The 18,607-nt window shown below is 45.3% G+C and overlaps 1 protein-coding gene across 1 annotated transcript in view; it reads right to left on the reverse strand.

Annotated features, from left to right (window-relative positions):
• JUP (junction plakoglobin) overlaps window positions 1-18,607 on the reverse strand; it is a 118,889-nt gene that overhangs the window by 29,169 nt on the left and 71,113 nt on the right. Inside the window, exons 2-5 of the mRNA XM_082272741.1 lie at window positions 17,853-18,067; window positions 12,170-12,426; window positions 6,501-6,739; window positions 3,939-4,140 (exon numbers count right to left, since the gene is read on the reverse strand). Of these exons, the coding sequence (XP_082128867.1) occupies window positions 3,939-4,140; window positions 6,501-6,739; window positions 12,170-12,426; window positions 17,853-18,060 (906 nt within the window). The 5' untranslated portion in view covers window positions 18,061-18,067. The remainder of the gene's footprint in view (window positions 1-3,938; window positions 4,141-6,500; window positions 6,740-12,169; window positions 12,427-17,852; window positions 18,068-18,607) is intronic.

Below are 18,607 nucleotides of genomic sequence, written 5' to 3' on the forward strand. Positions count from 1 at the left end.
AACTAAGGCTAGTAAGCCAACTCCCTTTTTTATCTTCACTTAAAGCTGGCCATACATGGAAGGAAATTTTGACCGTTCAGCAGGGACTGGACAATTTTGGATTTATGTACGTGCACCCTGGTTGTACACAAGTCGATCCATTGATCGACCTGTATTAACCAGCCCGTTGGGTTTTTCCTGAGCAATTCGTGCCATTGGCTATAACCCAGCAACACCAAACATGGTGTTCTGCCAGCAGGGAAGGCACATTGCTGGCAGAACACAATGGCGCTGTGGGAATTATTCCCCTCCATCAAAGGTGACTGTGTAGATGGGGGAATCAGGTAATTTTATTTCCTTCTACCCATTTTGGTACAGCTCATTTGGCTGTACTTCCCATCACAGGAGAGAAGTTTGTTCTGTGCTCCTGTAACCGGTTTTCAGCAGACAGCGGCCTGAATCTCGCTGACGGCAGAGCCAGTCCAGGCTTAGGCAAAATCGTGATAATAAAGCCGGGATCCACCCACATGCCCAGACCGGCACCCTACCCAGCCTCTCGGCAAAACGCTGAGAGCCTGAGCCATCAGCTCCCACCCCCACGCCATAGCGCAGCGCTCTGGTTGAGGGGGGGTGGGGGTCACAGGGAAGATAGCAGTGACTGCTCAGTGAGCTGCTCTTTGCTCAGGGAGCTGTGAGAACCGAGCGATCAACAGTGTTGGATCACTCTGTTCTCAGCCTTAGAGCTGGCCAGGGACAGATCCAGCATCAGACTCATGCTGCATCCACCTAGGCAAGTAGGATAACAAAAATTAAAACACTTAAGCGTATGAAGACTTGTGAATGTAACTTTTCTGGAGGTTAATTTTGCTTTTTTTTTTTGTTTGCTGTTCAATTTTACATTTTATTTCCTATATGGTTTGTAAACTAAACCTCTAGTGATCATTTGTATGTCAGGGATTGTATGGTCCCCACATAGTTAATATTTTAGAGAGTCTACTGTTTTTTGTCAGGCCTTCATTGACAGAGGAGCAGTAAACCAGAATTATGTTAGTTTCCATATACTTTACAAGCTGGGCACACATTTAGGTGAAAGGGTAGCTATATTTTTACCTCCTGCTAAAACTATTGATAAAAGATTAACAGACCCTAATGGGCTGCATGCAAACCCAAATGACATGAAGCATCTACAAGGCTGCTGGGGTCTTATTAGGTTATGGTTAAGACCAGGGATTTTTTTTCCCTTTCAGTAGGTGTGAGGGGGTCATTATTATTCTCCTAACCTTCTGTAAATAGGATAATTGATCATTTTCAGCCTCAACGCGGAGCTCCACCCAAAAGGGAAAGCTCCGCTTGTCTGCCTCCTCCCCCCTTACGCTGCCACCTTTCAGGGGGCTGAGTTCGATACTGGTTCCCCTTACCCGAGAGCGGACTGAAAAATCAGCTCGAGTGAGGCCACTGCTGGATTCATGGACAGGTAAGTGGCCCAATATTAAAATTCAGCCGCTACAGTATTTGTAGTTGCCGACTTAATTTTTCCTGAAGGAGCCTGGAGCTCCTCTTTAAGCTGGCTACACATTTTCTGAGTACATTTCAGACGGTTCTTGGGTGGCCATGTTGGCAGGCTGCTGCCTGATGGCCTTTGATTGAAAAATTGAAGGAGCTGGGCAGAAAATCTGTGGACTTATGCCTCGTACACACGCAACTATTATCAGCCGACCGATCGTCCGTCTTTTGTCCAGTGTTGTTGTGTTGGTTGGAATGTGCCTAGACTGCACACGAATTTTCTCGGCCAACAAAAACCAACTGCAGAAGTGATGTCATGTGATGGTTTACTTTCCCTGTGTTTTTTCTTCTCTGAGCATGCCCAGTCTTGCTCATCTGAATTTTGTCTGCCGAAATATGTACTGACTGACGGAAAATCGGCCGTTCTATTGACGGCCAACAAAAATTTTATAGCATGCACACCAGATTTTGTTCGGCCGAAAAGTTGCAGTCGGTTGTCGGAAGCATCATACTAACAAGCCGAAAATCGGCCGATCGGACGTTGGCCGAAAATTCACGGCCAACAATCGTTGCGTGTGTACGAGGCTTTACAGTGCCTGCATCTGATCAGAAGCAGGGACACTTTGGTATTATGACAGCTGGCGAGGCCATGGTCTGGAATAGCCGCAGCAGCAAGATTAGTCCACCCTTGCTGTATAGTGTTAATAAAAAAAAAAAAAAAATGTGCATTGCCATTCAATTAGCTGAAAAGCAGTGTTCAAGCAAAAATAAAAAAAAGTTCAGATGTGACTTTTGTTTTTAGAACATTTTAATAAAGGGAAGGCTTGAATGTTTTATATCTATACTTTATTTTATTACAGTGGACAGTTATGATTTTTGTCCTTCCAAAATTTTGATTTGAGAACCTTTTAAATTTCATTAGGCTTCCTATGCAGCAGACGTGGTTTAGACAGCAGGTCATTAAACAAACAAATGCCCAATGTATCTTTAAAACAACCAAGGACAAAGCTAAAATCAGGAAATCTATTTGTAAGACAGTTGCCAGATGCCCTTTAATAAAAAAGGAACCTCAATCAAGATCACAAGCGCTCGCTCAATATAAAAAAAAAAAAAAAAACTAACATTCCATATTTCACGGGCACTCAAATAAATAAAATCATTTAATACAGCTAGGCTAATGAATCTGGCTAGTCATAAGCTAAGCAGCCTAATCTAAGTAATATGATAAATTCCAACAATGCTTGCGACAATCAGCAAAGCAGTGGTTTCCTAGATGGTCATTATTGGCGCTAATTTATTTTTTTTACACACAGGATTTAAGTCTGTGAGCAAGAACTGGTCATGCCAATTTTTATAGACGACGAGACGTAAAGCTCCATCTTGTCCACATGCTAGCAGGGCTTAGAAGTAGATCAGAGCGCCTTTCGGTGGCATGGTGAGGTTATCACCACGATCCAGTCACCAGCTTGTCATACACTTAAGCCCCGTACACACGCAACGATTATCGGCCGACCGATCGTCCGTCTTTTGGTGGTTGGAATGTGCCTAGACTGCACACGAATTTTCTCACCCAACAAAATTCTACTTCAGAAGTGATGTCATGTGTTGGTTTGCTTTCTTTGTGTTCTTTCTTCACTGAGCATGCCCAGACTTGCTCATAAGATTTTTCCCTGTCGAAATCTGTACTGACTGCACGAAAATCGGCCGTTGTGTTGACGGCCAACAAAAATTTTATAGTCTGCACACCGACTTTTCGGCCGAAAAAAATCTGGAATCGGTTGTCGGAAGCATCATACTAACAAGCCGAAAATAGTCAGATCGGTCGTCGGGCGAAAATTCCCTGCCAATTTTCGACTCGTGTGTACGGGGCTTTACACTTTTCTGAAGGTCTGTTCCCTTTTCTCTACAGATAAAGGAATACAATCCGATGGCTTGTACAGATTTTCCAATATCAACCTCTAGAGAAACACTACACATCCATGTGAAGAATGATCGGACCAGAAAAACTGCTTACATCAGACTGCACTGCAAGTTAAATTAAGTGAAGGTCCGTGACCTTGGTCACCATGCCAGATCTGCTTATTTATGGCTATTCAATCTGTCAGGCTCCTATAAGGCAAACACTTGAAAAAAGGAAGTAATCAGGCCATCTAAATAAGGTGGGATAAAGGAGACTACATTGTGCAGTAAACGACAACAGCCAAATGCATTATAGTGACTTCAGCATGTTTTAGGTTGGATGTTATGGGTTACAGAAATTTGATGACTTTTCTACCGCTTCTGAATGAGTCCAAAACCCATTCAATTTCAGGCATACTGTACCAAGAAATGTTAAAATTCTTGTCAGTCTCTACAAAGAATCGGGAGGTTTAAACCCAACTGATGCCTTAACCTGGAAGCAGGGACTCTTCTTCGTACCAACACAATATATAAGGCTTTGGTGACTTGCATCCTACCTTGCTCTCCTGGTTTCCGTATGCCAAAAGCTGGAGGCAGTCTGTTGTGATGGCCAAGAATTTGGGGTTGTTCTTGTTGAGCAGTGGAACCATTTTCTGCAGTCCGTCAGCCAAGCGGACAGCCATTTTGGCACCTTCCTGGTATAGCAGCAGATTGTGCAGCGTTGTTATGGCGTAGAAGAGCACCGACTCCACTGGGGAGCTAGAAGATAAGAATATGGAATAGAAGTAAGGACATGTGAACAACCAAATACTTTCCATCAACCTTCTTTTAGGACCACTATAAAAATATGAGGGTACATACTTCAGTTTTTATGGTAAAATCAAAAGTACATAAAAAGGTGCTTCAGATGCCCACAGCAATCATTGAACCCATTTGTGCTCGTTGGAGATCACATTCCAAAACCAGTGAATTTATACCTAGTCAGTCAAAAGACCATTTGTGAGGTCAGGTTCTGATCTTGGGACAGAAGACCCCCGGCTTGCAATTGTGTTCAAATTCGACCCAAAGAAGTTTATTAGGATTGAAGTCAAACTCTGTGCAGGCCACTAGAGTTTCTCGACCTCAAACTAGGTCTTTATGGAGCTAGAACAGAAAGGGCCTTTCCCCAAACAGTTTTCAAAAGGCTGAAAGGGCACAATTGTCGAACATCTTTTATGCTGTACTGTAGTAACAAACGCTGGCAACATCTAAACTCAATTTGAAGTGTGTCAGCATACTTCTGGCAATACAGATAAGTGCGAGGATCAAGTGTTCACAATCTTTTGATCATATGATAAAGTTGTGATTTTTCCAGCAAAAAGGTTTTTGTGGTCAGCATGTCTTCAATGTGCAAACATTAATACACAGTGACCCGTTATTTTGTAGTTGTATGAATGACAACTTCACATGGATATACACTATATTGTCAAAAGTTTTGGGACGCCTGCCTTTACACAAACCCCAGTCTCAGTCCGTAGGGTTCAATATTGAGTTGGCCCACCCTTTGCAGCTATAACAGCTTCAACTCTTCAGGGAAGGCTGTCCACAAGGTTAATGAGTTTGTCTATGGGAATGTTTGACCATTCTTGCAGAAGCGCATTCGTAAGTTGATGTTGGACGAGAAGGCCTGGCTCACAGTCTGTGCTCCAATTCATCCCAAAGACGTTCAATCTGGTTGAGGTCAGGATTCGGTACAGGCAAGTCAGGCTCCTCCACCTGAACTCGCTCATGCATGTCTTTATGGACCTTGCTTGGCTATAGTTGTTATAGCTGCAAAGGGTGGGTCAACACAATATTGAACCCTACAGACTAAAACTGGGATGTCATTAAAGTTCATGTGCGTGTAAAGGCAGGCGTGCCAATATCTGCTTTGTCACAAATCTTAGCACAAAATAATTTAGCCATCATACACCCAACAAGCAGGACATAGCTGTGTGGAAGGTGGGATTTCTCCTTTTATTACTATACCCTTGTTGCTTAAGCAGGATTATTGACCAGCCATTTGAAGACCACTGTTCAAAACATCTGCCTTATACCTCTATGGTGAAAGCAGATCATAAATAAAAATGAGGGCTAGGTAGCACATCTCAGTCTTTGAACCTGATGTACTAACCAATGCCATCATGTGCACTTCACTTACCACAGATGTGAACACAGATCTGTATTTTTACTGCAGATTAAGACGTCAAAACACCGCTCTACTCCAATGTACAGAAGGAGAGCCAGACGACTGCACTCCACAGATCCTTCTAATGCTATCTTTTATACTGACTGACATTTCGTGCTGTGCTCTGCATTTACTCATAACATGGCACTGAGCAAGACATGGTCAACCATCTCTCCCCCCATTGTTACGGATTTACTTCTAATAAAGATGGCATAAGCAAAATCTGTGGAGTGCAGCCACCCAGGTCTCTCTTTACACTGGATCAGTTGAGAGCTTGGCTAGCACCCTTTGCATGCTGGATGTTGAGTCCTGTGGTGTGGACTCACTGGAGTAGTGGTCTTTACAACTCCCCTCCAGGTTACAGGGCACATCAGTTGATTAGTGTACAAGTCCCTTAAGTGGAAAAGCCCAACGTCTGCCCAAGGATTAGTGTTTTTATCCATCCATTTCGGAGATACACAGCCCAGCCATGTCTAGCAGAATGGGTATCCTAATTTACCCTGGAGAAGTTCAACACCATTTCACTCCCCCAACTCGTGACTGGACACTGAAAAAAAAAAAAAAAAAAAAAAAAAAAAGAAGCAGCACACTATTGAGCCCTTCTGTCAATCTGCGCTCGCCTCCTACCATCATAGTACATGCACTGCTTGACAACCGACTCATTGTACTGCTTTTACCTCCACAAGTCTAGGCTCTACGGTACAGGGAATGCAAGAGGCTGATACCAAGCCAATCACTGCCATCAGAATACTACTTAAAAAAAAATGTAATTATTAAATATTAAATACAGAGCTCTATTCATTTGTGTTGCTTATATATGCCTTGAGCTCAGCTTTAATATTACTTGGAGTGTCTTCAGGAAGTTACTGACCACTCATGTCACAAAAGCTGAAGGTAAGGTAGACAATAATACCTAAGCATGCGCACAAGAGCGGGAATGCCTCCAGACTTGAAGATGGATAAGAGCCCCTCTCGGTGGTGGGACAGGTTGTGAAGGATGCTGGTGGTGCAGCGGGCAGTTTCCATATCACTTGTGTTCTGCATGGTCCGCACTACGGCTGCCACAATCTGTGGAGACTGCATCAGGGCCCGGCGAGAAGCCTCTTTTTTGGAGAGTTGATTGACAATCATAGAGGCCTTGTTCACCACCACCTGGAAAAAAATACATATCGGTGATCAGCATTGGTGTGCAATGACCAATCATATTTCAGTGGTTTGGCAAAAATAAATTAAAATCTGTGCTTTGCCTATTGAAAAGCTAACCCCAACAGCTGCTTATAGTTACAATCTTTCTCTGTCCCATTTGCTATCAGAAGTTCCGAGTAAACTTCGAGTGCTTCCTAATCCGGCTTCAGGGTTACATGGAGGCAGACGACAATGCTTAGCCCTGTGTAAGCTCCAACAATGGCCAAATCTGATTTTTGGTAGATGCCAGTGGAATCACTAACCAGGTTCACACATTGATGTCTGAGGATCTGGTGGAAAAACCTTTGAAACCAGTTCTTAACTCCACCTGGGTTTCTTGACAAATAAAGTGACAGAGTTGAGCAATAAGGGCTTTAAAAATGGATTTTTGTAAAATCTTACCGTAAAATCCTTTTCTCTTAGCTCATTGACAGACGTAGTCCTCGGTGATACACCACCTTCGGGTTATGTTGCCTCCACAGGAGCAGGACTAGACAGGAAATTAAAAAGCTCTGGCCACACCCCAGGGGCAGTCCCAGAGGGTATATCCTCTCTCTCTCTGCCTCAGCAAATCAGTTATGTGAAAAAGCAGTCTTTAGAGATTTTAACCCAACTCAAAAAAACAGAGGGGCGGGGACTACGTCTGTCAATGAGCTAAGAGAAAAGGATTTTACGGTAAGATTTTACAAAAATCCATTTTTCTCTAGCGCTCATTGACAGACGTAGTCCTCGGTGATACACCACCTTCGGGACGTCCCAGAGCAGTATCACAACTGAGGGGTGGGAAAATGGAAATCAAATCCCAATCTAGAAGGCCCAACCGGTGCAAACTAGAAGTTTACAATGCTCATCCTTAATGATGAGACTCAACAAAAAAAAGAGAAAACAATTTTTTTTTTTTTTTTTCAAACAGAAAAAACCCTAGAGGTAGACCACCGGTCTCCTCAAATTGCGGCCTGCAAAACCTTGCGGCCAAATGAGGCATCCGCCGATGCCGTCACATCAATTTTATAGAATTTTGTAAAGGTATGTACTGACGACCAGGTGGCCGCCTTACATACCTGGACCACTGACGCCTGATGGCGAAAGGCCCAGGAAGTACTGAGCGCTCGAGTGGAGTGCGCCCTAACAGGGAACGGAGGACTCTGACCCTTAATAGAATAAGCCTGTACCACCGTTTGTCTAATCCATTTGGCAATGGTCGCGGCAGATGCAGGCAAACCCTTTCTGGGGCCATCCGTGATCACAAAAAGTGAATCCGTCTTACGGAATGATTCCGTAGCTTTCAGGTATACCCTGATTGCCCGAACCACATCTAAGGAATGCAACGCATGTTCCCGATGATGCTTGGGCTGAGGACACAAGGAAGGTAGTACAATATCTTCATTCAGATGAAAATCTGAAACCACCTTGGGAAGAAAAGATGGCTTAGGATGAAGTACTACCTTATCCCTATGAATCACTAGGTATGGGGACTGGCATGATAATGCAGCCAGTTCTGACACCCTGCGAGCAGAAGTAATAGCCACCAAGAAGGCCACTTTCTGGGATAAAGTAAGCAAGGGAATCTCCCTGATGTTTTCAAAAGGAGGTTTCTGTAGAACCGACAAAACCAAATTAAGATCCCAAGGCGGTAAGGGCGCGCGGACTGGAGGAGCCAGGTGCCGCACCCCCTGGATGAAATTCCGCACCAAGGATTTGGTAGCTAAAGGCTTCTGAAAGAAGATTGCTAATGCTGAAACTTGACCCTTGATGGTGCTCAAGGCTAGCTTCTGCTCAACCCCTTGTTGCAAAAAGGCCAATATTCGAGACACCGAATAGGTACGTGGAGGAAATCCTAAAGATTCGCACCACGCAATATAAGTTTTCCATGTGTGATAATAAACTTTGCTGGAAGTCGCTTTCCTTGCTTTAATAAGGGTAGGAATGACTGAAGCTGACAAACCTCTGTCCTTCAGTACTTGGGTCTCAATGGCCAGGCCATTAAACCCAGCGACTGCAAAGCATGATGGTAAATTGGTCCTTGAGACCACAGACACTCCCTGAGACGAAGTTCCCACGGAACGTCTACGACTAACATGTCCAAGTCGGCCAGGCCGGCTTGAGGAGGCCAGCCTAGAATTTCTAGGACCACTGGCGCTGATTGGGTCTGAACCAGGCGTCCCTAGAGGTATTTGGCCCCGACCATCCGAGAAAGTCTGGTCGTTTTCTGTTCCCACACATTTATCAGATACCTGATAGTTATCAGGAAAGGTGATCTTTTCTGGTTGAACCTCAGGGACCGAAGTCACCCGACTAGAGGCTACTTGGCCTATCTGGTCAACCAGATCCGATTCCTGTGAGGTATCGGGACTAATCTTAGGAAAGGGTAAAGGAAAAGATCTATTCAGGGAACGGTAATTACCGCTTCCTGTAGTACTTAAATGTTGGAAGGGAAGAATCGCACCGGTAGTAGTGGTTGATGCTCGATCTAATGTCCTGAATACCGGTGAAAACGTCCCCCCACCCTGAAACCGGGTGGGGGCGCACCTTCAGGCTGTGTACTCCTTTGCTTCGGGTTTGGCTGGGTTGGTCCTTTGCTTGTCCGACCAGCCCTTCTTGAACCCTCCTGGAGGAGTCTTGCCTTTCCCGCTAGTACCAGCCGGGCGCCCTTTATGGGCGGTAAAGAAAGGTCCTCGCTTGTTGCGAGGTCCCTTAGCTTTAGCAGCCTGTGGCAAAAAGGTGCTCTTGCCCCCAGTGGCATCCTTAATGATTTCATCTAGGTTGGCCCCAAATAGACGATTCCCCTGAAAGGGGAGATTTGTCAAGGTCTTCTTGGAACCTAGGTCAGCTGACCAGCATTTTAACCACAGCACACGTCTGAGGATCACCGCTGTCTTAGATGCATGCCCTAATAAGGGAGTAGTGTCCAAGGCTGCGTCACAGATAAACTGTAGCCCTTGTATAATCTGTTCCATCAAATCAGATGTCTCCTGGGGAATATCTTTTCCCCTAAGATCTTGGCGTACCATTTTCGCCCATTCCGTAAGTGTCTGGGAAACTAGACCAATAACAATTACTGGTCTAAAAGCTGACCCTATCAGAGAGAAGATGGTGCGGGACTCTGCTTCCATCTTTCGATCCACCGGATCCTTAAAGGACGAAGTGTCCTCCACTGGAATAACCGTGGCTTTATTCAGCCTGGAAATAGGCGGATCCACGACTGGTGGTACCGTCCATTTCTTAATGATGGATTCCTCAAACGGATAGCGTCTAGCAATACGCTTGGAAATAGTAAAGGTACGTTTAGAATGCTCCCATTCTCCTTTAATCTGATTACCGAAACATTTAGGTACAGGAAAAGCCTTCATCGTCTTGATGGGTTTATTAGTACCAAAGGGAATCTCTGTTTCAGTTGCCTCTGCCGGTAAAGCCTCAAGTTTTAAGGTTTCCTGCACTGCCACAACTAGTGCATCCACCAATGCTTCTTCCTGAATAATAGCAGGAGAAGAAGCGTCCTCCTCACTGTCTGAGGGGGCTTTACCTGAGATAACAGCCCTTGCAGAGGAACCTGCAACTGCCGTGACCACCTCTGAATCTGAGTCAGAGGTGTCAGATGGTATAGGGGTAGGCGGGGGTCGCTTCCTTGACCCCCGTCCCTGACAGGCCGCCTCCACCCGAGCCACCATAGACTCCAAAATTGCTGTAAATGACTCTATACTCTGTGCACCGGCGGGTCCCGTGGCCCCCTCGAGGGAAACAGGTGGGGGAATATGTGTGGCAGGGTCCATGATAACTCCAGTTACTTCCTGGAAAATATAATTCAAAAATAAAACTTTCTTTTTTTTTTTTTTTTTTTTTCCGACCCCCAGCGCCACAAAAGCCCCTTAGTGTTACCTGCTAGGGATCCCTATCGATCGAGAGAGAGAGAGAGACATAGACCCCCAGGCTCACCACTTGATGCTCAGAGTTTAACTGCAACAGGTTACAGCGCTGTCTTAACAAACAGGAAGTCTTTTGGCTGGCTGCCCAGGAAGAAAGGAGGCGGCTCCGCCCCTCTGTACGCCTTCCGGCGCCTCCCCCAAGCTCCACGAGGTGTTTGGATCACCTCAAACATGGCCGCCCCCATGCTGGAGACACGAGGCTACGCCAAAATGGCGGCTCGTGCGATCCAGCAAAAAAAATGGCGGCGGCCCGTACTGAATAGCGGTGTGCTGCAGGGCACACAACACTCTCACTGCATGGGGATATGGCGTGGTTGGCGGTACCGGCCCTGGCGGACCGCATGGCCGTTCGGGAGGCCTGCTAATAGCTGGAGATCTGATTAGGAAGGCAGTCTACATGTCCGTGGCTTCTGACTGGTAGGTAGCTTATTCTTAACCCATAAGATTCCCAGAATGCCACAGATTACATCTTTAAAACATGTATACAATTAGATTGTTAGCTCCCAAACCAAGCCTCCTGGCTTTTTGCACACATAAAATCACACTCAAAGTAGGAGGATCTGTGTCATGTTGTAGGATAGAAAGGGACTCTATCTTACCATACAGAGAGGGGCCCGCGTTCACCACAAAACCCGTCAGGGGGAAAGAGGGAACATACTACTCACCATACCGGAACCAGGCGGGCACCAACTCCTGACAGTACCCCTCTCCACCGGGGCGGGAGGGCTGTCGACCGATACGGACGCCGTGACTCATGGTCTTTGGCGTTTCAGCGAGACGTTTAACTCGCGTGGACAGTCCTTTAATGGGACTTTGTCGCGGCCGACCCAGCGCGGAGCTATGGCCTGCACGCGCTCGTAGGCTGAACTGGGGTGACCACCGGATCTCAACATCCAGCCCGTCGCCCAGTTCAGCTTTCTTGCTTGAAGATCTCACAGGAACACTGGAGAAAAAAAGCTGTCTAAAAAAATCCTTTAAGAAAAAATTCTTGCCAGAACCTAAGATCCCAGCAAGGTATCTAGGTCCTTACTCCTAACTAGACAGAAAATAACTGATTTGCTGAGGCAGAGAGAGAGAGGATATACCCTCTGGGACTGCCCCTGGGGTGTGGCCAGAGCTTTTTAATTTCCTGTCTAGTCCTGCTCCTGTGGAGGCAACATAACCCGAAGGTGGTGTATCACCGAGGACTACGTCTGTCAATGAGCGCTAGAGAAAATATGGTTGAGGTAGGGGTGTGGATTTAAGAACTCTAAGCCAGAATCTTTGACATCAGAACCTTCAATACACATGCCAGTGAGCCATTTCACCCATATCAGTTACTAGTAGATCGAAATTTACTTAAAGTAGGGTTATAAAAAGAGCCAGTGCTAGAAAACAAAAACCAAAGTTACTGGCATCAAAGCTACCACAAAATATACAAAACTAGGAAAGCTTGTCAAAAGCATTTTACAATTCAGCTACAAGAGAAACATACCGGATCTTCATCATTCAGGAGCTTGGTCAGCTCAGGGATGGCGCGGGTAGCCAATTCAGCATCATCCTGGTAGTTGATGAGATGGACAATGGCCGATTTCAACATCTGTGAGGGCTCAGCCAGCTTCTGTACATTGGTCTGCTGCCCGTCAATCTGTGTGGCAAGTAGATAGGCAGAGCGGTCTTCCACCGTCTCTGGGTACATGGCTGCACGAACACGCTGGGCACGTGTCATGGCCAGCTGCGACTCCATGTCTCCTGAAGGGAGGGAAAAAAAAATTAATACAATGCAGAACTAAGAAACTATGCAAGTAACATGCTATGCGACTTGAACACATAGGAAAGAGAATTGTAAAGAAGGTCTGTCATAGGATTTGGGGTTACTTGACCTTTTCCTGGCTTGTCAGTATCAGGATGTAAACACATTTCTGGCTCCTACTGGCTTTGTTTACATTGTGAAGCTCTGGCCTCTGACTTTCCAGTACAGGCAACGTGCTGGGCTGTAAAGCCACCCTATCACTTCTGCATGTAAACAAGCATGTGCTGCTCCCCTTTCTTCAATGTGTCCTGAGCTCACCTGGGTCCTGTGACAGCACAGGACATACACTGCAGTATTCAGGGTGGAGAGCAGGCAAGAAGAAAACTTCTGTTTCTAAATCTTCCCTTTGAGGCACAAACCCAGAAGCGATCAGCTCTGAGCACTTCCAGGTTCAGATCGCAGTTGGGATAAGAACATACTACAACATTAGAGGTCTAGTAGACAATTCAATTCTTATCCCAAACTTCTAGAGAATAGTGCAGGGAGTGACTTCATTGTACAAAGCAGGCAGAATGCTGCAAGCTTGGGGTGAGCTCTGCTACTGTGCCAGGCTGACCAGCAGCACTGATTAAACTGATTAAACTGCATTCAGTGTTCCATGGCAGGGGAGGGTGGTAGCTTTGCTGGCATCAATGTCTGAGTAGCAGGGTCAGCAGCGTTAGATCGAGGCTGAGGAGAACTTGGCCTGGGATCATCTTCAACTGGTACTAATCACAATCTTGCCATGGTCCAAGCTGTTTATCTTTAGCCATGCTGCCTAGAGACCAGAAATAGAGGAACAGTGGTACATGTGCCTCTATTTATATTCCTCCCTGTCAAAATGGAAGTCTACCCCCACAAGGGTAAATGCTAGATTTGTCTACAGGAAAAAAAAAAAAAAAAAAAACAACAGCAGTTTTACTTCTCTAACCCTTAACTCCTGCAGGCTTCCGCCCCGGCTTCAAAACGGGTCCCCTGAAAGTGCGCCATAGGTCACAGAGAATCTGAAGTCATTTAGGTACAAGGCAGGAGCAGCAGGCCTACATTGTAAGCGAAGGCTACATAGGACCACCCACAACCCAGAGTGTTGGGAGAGAAAAGCGCTGTCTGCCAGGGGAGTGAAGAATAAGGCAAGCAAGACATTTATGCATGGGCATTTAGCCATGGTGCAAATCCCAGGGGTAAGAACATACAGATTCCTACTGCTGGGTTTGACAGCTGTAAGTGAATAGCTGCAGCCACCATGCCTGTAAACGGCATTGACAGGCTGTCAGCATCCGCAGCTATTTGTGGCTGTTTGCATAGCCAGAGCTTACCCGTGGTGATTGAGACTAGGTATACTTGTACAGCTAGGCTCTCCCTGCTGCAAGTTTTTACACAGAGAACAGCTTTTAAAGACAAGGACTCAGGGAATTTGGTTAGGGAGGCAGCAAGGTGCAGAAGGTAAACTTTAGCAATAGAAACTAACATTTAGCAGGTAGGTTTAAAATGACACGTTTGGTTTTATTATGTACTTTTAAAAGCCCAATGTAAACCAAGAAAACCCTTCAACCCTCCAGTTCCCACCCTGTGGCATGAGGGTCAAATGCAGCCCCTTGAGACTTATTGTGTGGCCCTCAGCAGTTTGTGGTGGGAGAAAAGTTTAAAAAACTGTAAAATGGCCGTGATCCCTAGCAGTCTTCTGTAACATATCTCCCATCTTGAAGCACATCTGTAGTATAGCTGGTGTCTGACAATATTAGTATGTGTACTGATACAAAAACTCAAGAGGCCCCTTGGTAAAGCTGGGGGCCACAATTGAGAGCATATAGATTTATGTTGGCCAACACTTTCTAGCCCTTTTGCGCTCTATCCAAAACATTACTGGAGTAGAGCTTTAAGAAATATTTTACATTGGAGAATGCCGCCTCTGCTCCAACACTCGACAGCCTCTCTGAACTGATCTCGCCATCCAATTTACGAAGTCAAACTGGCTAACTATTCCAGAGTGTTACATCCAAGAGAACCAGGGAGTTAATTAAATAAGGACAACAAAGAGAATGGCTAACAAGATACACTTGGCAAATACGCAGCCCATTTACTGAATACAGTCCATTAACATTCTCCCCGCAGTGCAGTGGCTGCTAAGCGCAAACCCTGTGGGTTGGTTAATTGCTCCTATAGTGATTCTGGCCAGGCTCATTTATTTCATTAGCTTCGTTCAACGCTTGTCACAAGGTATAAAGGCCTTGCGGCTGTAGGTTTAGAACAGCCAAGCCAGCCCGTAGTTAGTTATATAACCCTATAATGGAGATTTCCACTTTGTCTGTACTTTATCCAATCTATACTCTCTAATTAAACACGGTTTCTGCACTCTGTAGACATTAAGTTATGTCACTCTATCCTCACCGTATTTGTTCCTATTCCATCATTATGAACCTTTCAGTAACTTTAAAAAAAAAAGACTGAAATTTACAACAGTATCTTTTTTTGAAAAATTCTGATTATAAAGAAGTCCTAAGGTTCCAGTCTGGTGAGGTCTCCCAAGCTGAGATATCAGTCTACTGCAGGCCAGAGGAAGCATTTCCATCACTGCAAGGGACAATTATTTGATCAGCGTTGGGCTTTAAAGCAAGTGCATTAATGTAATGCAAATGGAGGCCAATTTGTGAATGGGCCCTTACACATTACTTTTCATTCACACACTAATCGAAAAATAAAAAATTCTCTATAGCGGATACCAGGCTCTTAACATTCTTCCTGCTGGTGAGTAGTTAGGCAGCTTAAGTCAAAGCAGCAACTCTTGTGATTTTATTTTATATTTGTAAATTCCTCACTAAATTGTAAATTTACAGTTCGCCCAATAAGCAATTAGTTAAGGTGCCCATAGATATGAGATAACCATCTGTGGATTTATTAGGGTGACAAGCTTGCTTAGGCTCACAGCAGGCCTTCCGCCCTCGTGCCCAACCTGTGGGCCTTTGGTATATGCTGTGTGGCCCATGGACCTCAGTCTGTAGTTGAAAAACGGATTAGGAAAATATTGATCTCGACTAGCCTCATGCAACATGCTCCCAGTTTCGTATTGTCTTCTGCAACATAACCCCAGCCAAAACCTTATCCGGTCCACATGCTCTGACCTTGGTTTCCTCTATAAGGCCCCTTCCACATGGGGCAGGCCCTGTTGGGGACTGCCTGCTTAGCGGGAATTCTGTCCGCGAATCCCTGCTGAGCAAGCAGATGGCTGGTTCATGTCTGCTCCACTTATGCAAAGCGGACACAGACATAGCCTGCTCTCCCCTATGGGCAGTCAGATGTAAAACAGATCTGCTAGACCAGTGGTCCTTAAACTATGGCCCAAGGGTCAGTTGTGGCCCTTTGATTGCCTTTATCTGGCCCTTGGGATACCATACCTTCCACTAATGAAGCACCACTTTGACTGACAATGAAGCGCCAATCTTTTGAATGACACCAGTGATGGGGCGCTATTTGCACTGACACCAAAAATTCTGCCCTATTCTTTCCACTGACACCAAAGAGGAGACATTCTTGCCTTACTGACACCAACTACTGGGCACTATTCCCACTACTGAAACCACAGGTGCCATTTACTTTTCTTACTACCACTGACAACCAAGTCTGAGGCATTATTTAATCCCAATGATGCCAGGGCATTTCTACTTCCACTGGCCACAGTCTGGCCCCCTTAAGTCTGGACAGTAATGTGGCCCTTTGATTAGAATGTATGGAGGCCCATGCGCTAGACAAAGGGGAAAGGATCCCAATTGATCTGTTTTTATTGGAACAGATGTTGACATGTGTAAATGGACGCATATCCGTTTACACCAGTCACTCCATAGAGGAGAATGGAAGGTTCAATGAGGTTCGCCTGAAAATCTGACAGGTAGAGCCGATCGGTCTTCTCGTGTGAAAGGGGACTTAGGTTTGCAGTTTGACAGTCCTTTCGAACATTACATATATTGAACATTATGTGTGGCCCTTTGGTGGCGTCAGCGGCCACATTTGAGGCACCCTTTAGCTAATAAGTTGACAACCACTGGACTACAGGCAACAAAACCTATTCTGATTGCTACTGCCTCATGGTGGTGAGCTCTCTTGATGACCCATGTACACCATACTTGTTGGCAGTCTAAGATTGCCCAGCACTTCTTGGCTTGGACATAAAACTCCACTAAGCTTTCGTGTTTTAAGATGGGAAGAGAAGGAGAGTGACACAGGTAAATGGTATCATTATCTAGGAGAGATAAATACCGACTGATGATGTTTTCCAGTCTACCAATAGAATAAAACGCAGATTGCATGGGCAGGATACAAAAACAAAAAAACCTGAGGTCCACAACAGATCAATAGTCTCATTTTATAGCCTGCAAAAAAGGTCTGTATGATAGGTCAGTGCTATAAAAAAAAGTTATAGAAATACATAAAAAGTTTACTATTCTAAAAAGGTATGGAAATTCTCAGAGCCAATTATTAGAGAGAAGCAGACTTGCTTATTAGTGGCTCTCCCCTTACAAGCGTAAAAGGTCAAATGGGAGATATCATTTGTAGTGCAGTCTTTTCAACAGCTCTTCATTTTGCAGTCACATCCTGACTTTACTTTAACCGGAGTTCTTCTTAAAATCAATTCTTCCCTACAGTGAAGGTTGGCATCATGGGAACTTGCCATAAAGCCCAGAGCAGCTTTTAAAGAGGTTGCTTAAATATGCTACAGACAAGTGCTGAGTAACAATGAGGTCTTTATTCCGCTGCCCAAGGTCAGAATTGCTGCCACGCTAAAGCGGCTGGTGCCAGCTGCAGTTAAAAGAAATGTTACAGTTCCTTCTGGAAATTCACACGGATGAAGCATGCTGGGTGTACAGTAGGGAAACAATGGCCTTGTAGGGTATGTGCCATCTGCTCTTCCCTCCTCAAAGTATGAGAGGCATAATGGCACACCATGGGCACCAATCCACAGAGGCAAAAGTTCTGCCTTGAGCTTTGTTGTTATATTGCCTAAATACAATACCAGGGCACAGCACAAACTGCATAAGCCAGTGGGGGTTAACTTTTTGGATTTAGGGGGCCCCAAATGCCACCCCAGACAGACCTCGCCAAATGTAATGCCACAGGAGATGGCCACAGGCAGCCCCAAGCCTGCTACCGAGAGATGGCCACAGGCAGCCCCAAGCCTGCTACCGAGAGATGGCCACAGGTCGTCCACCCCCCAGGCTTTTTAATCGTAATAAATCCATTGATGCTACTCTTTGGTGGGGCCCCCTTGTGTTCCTGTTTTTTTAATTTCAGAGATTTGTTCTGGTCTCATGTGGAGCTGCTTACTTAAGTACATTACCCTTCCTAATGTGGGGGTGCATCGTAGATACGTTCTACATCAATATTTTCAACATACCTGATGCTTGTGGTTGTGAGTATGTGGTAGTTTTCACTGTTGTGTACTTTGAATAGCCCCCCAGATCATCATCATCCATTAGCATGGTCTTGCCGCTGACCGATGGTGCGGTGGTGTTCATCCCCGAATTAATGCCGGAGTCATAGGTGTACGTTTTCTGCCATTCTGTGACCTTAATAGGCCGATCCATTGTGTCCATCATCTCCATGCTGTTTCTGTGGATAAAGAAACCAAGTTCAGACTGGCTCTGTGAAGTAAAGTTGTTACCTGGCAAAGGGCAGGCTTCCACACTGATTCTAAGTCCTAGGGCACGTTACCATGCAGGACATAGCAGGGGTGGCCTGCCCTAGAATTGGCATCACTTCCCAGATCTAAGCAATGATGGCCTCCCACACCTAGTCTACTAGAATATGCAAAATGTTTCACCATTGCACAAAAAAATATCATATGAACAGTTCTGATAACAAGGATGTACGGTGCTGCAGAAACCGTACTAACCGAATAACGAAGATCAGCAATTATACCAACAACCTAAAACCTCACACTCAGTACAGAGTCTATTTTTGCTCATCAACATGTTCTTTATTTATCACAGTATCTCACAGCTCTATTCCCCCACTGTTTATTCTCTATTATGGAAAACCCATTAGGCAAGCGTGACACCATTTAGCTCTGTAATGGCTTTGGCAGTTGGACAGAACTGGGAATTGTGGTGGAGATTGCCATTTGTCTCGAAGATGCATAAAAAAAAAAAA

This window comes from Pelophylax lessonae (genome assembly GCF_965119305.1).
Source record: "Pelophylax lessonae genome assembly, chromosome: 11".
Lineage (NCBI taxonomy): Eukaryota > Metazoa > Chordata > Amphibia > Anura > Ranidae > Pelophylax > Pelophylax lessonae.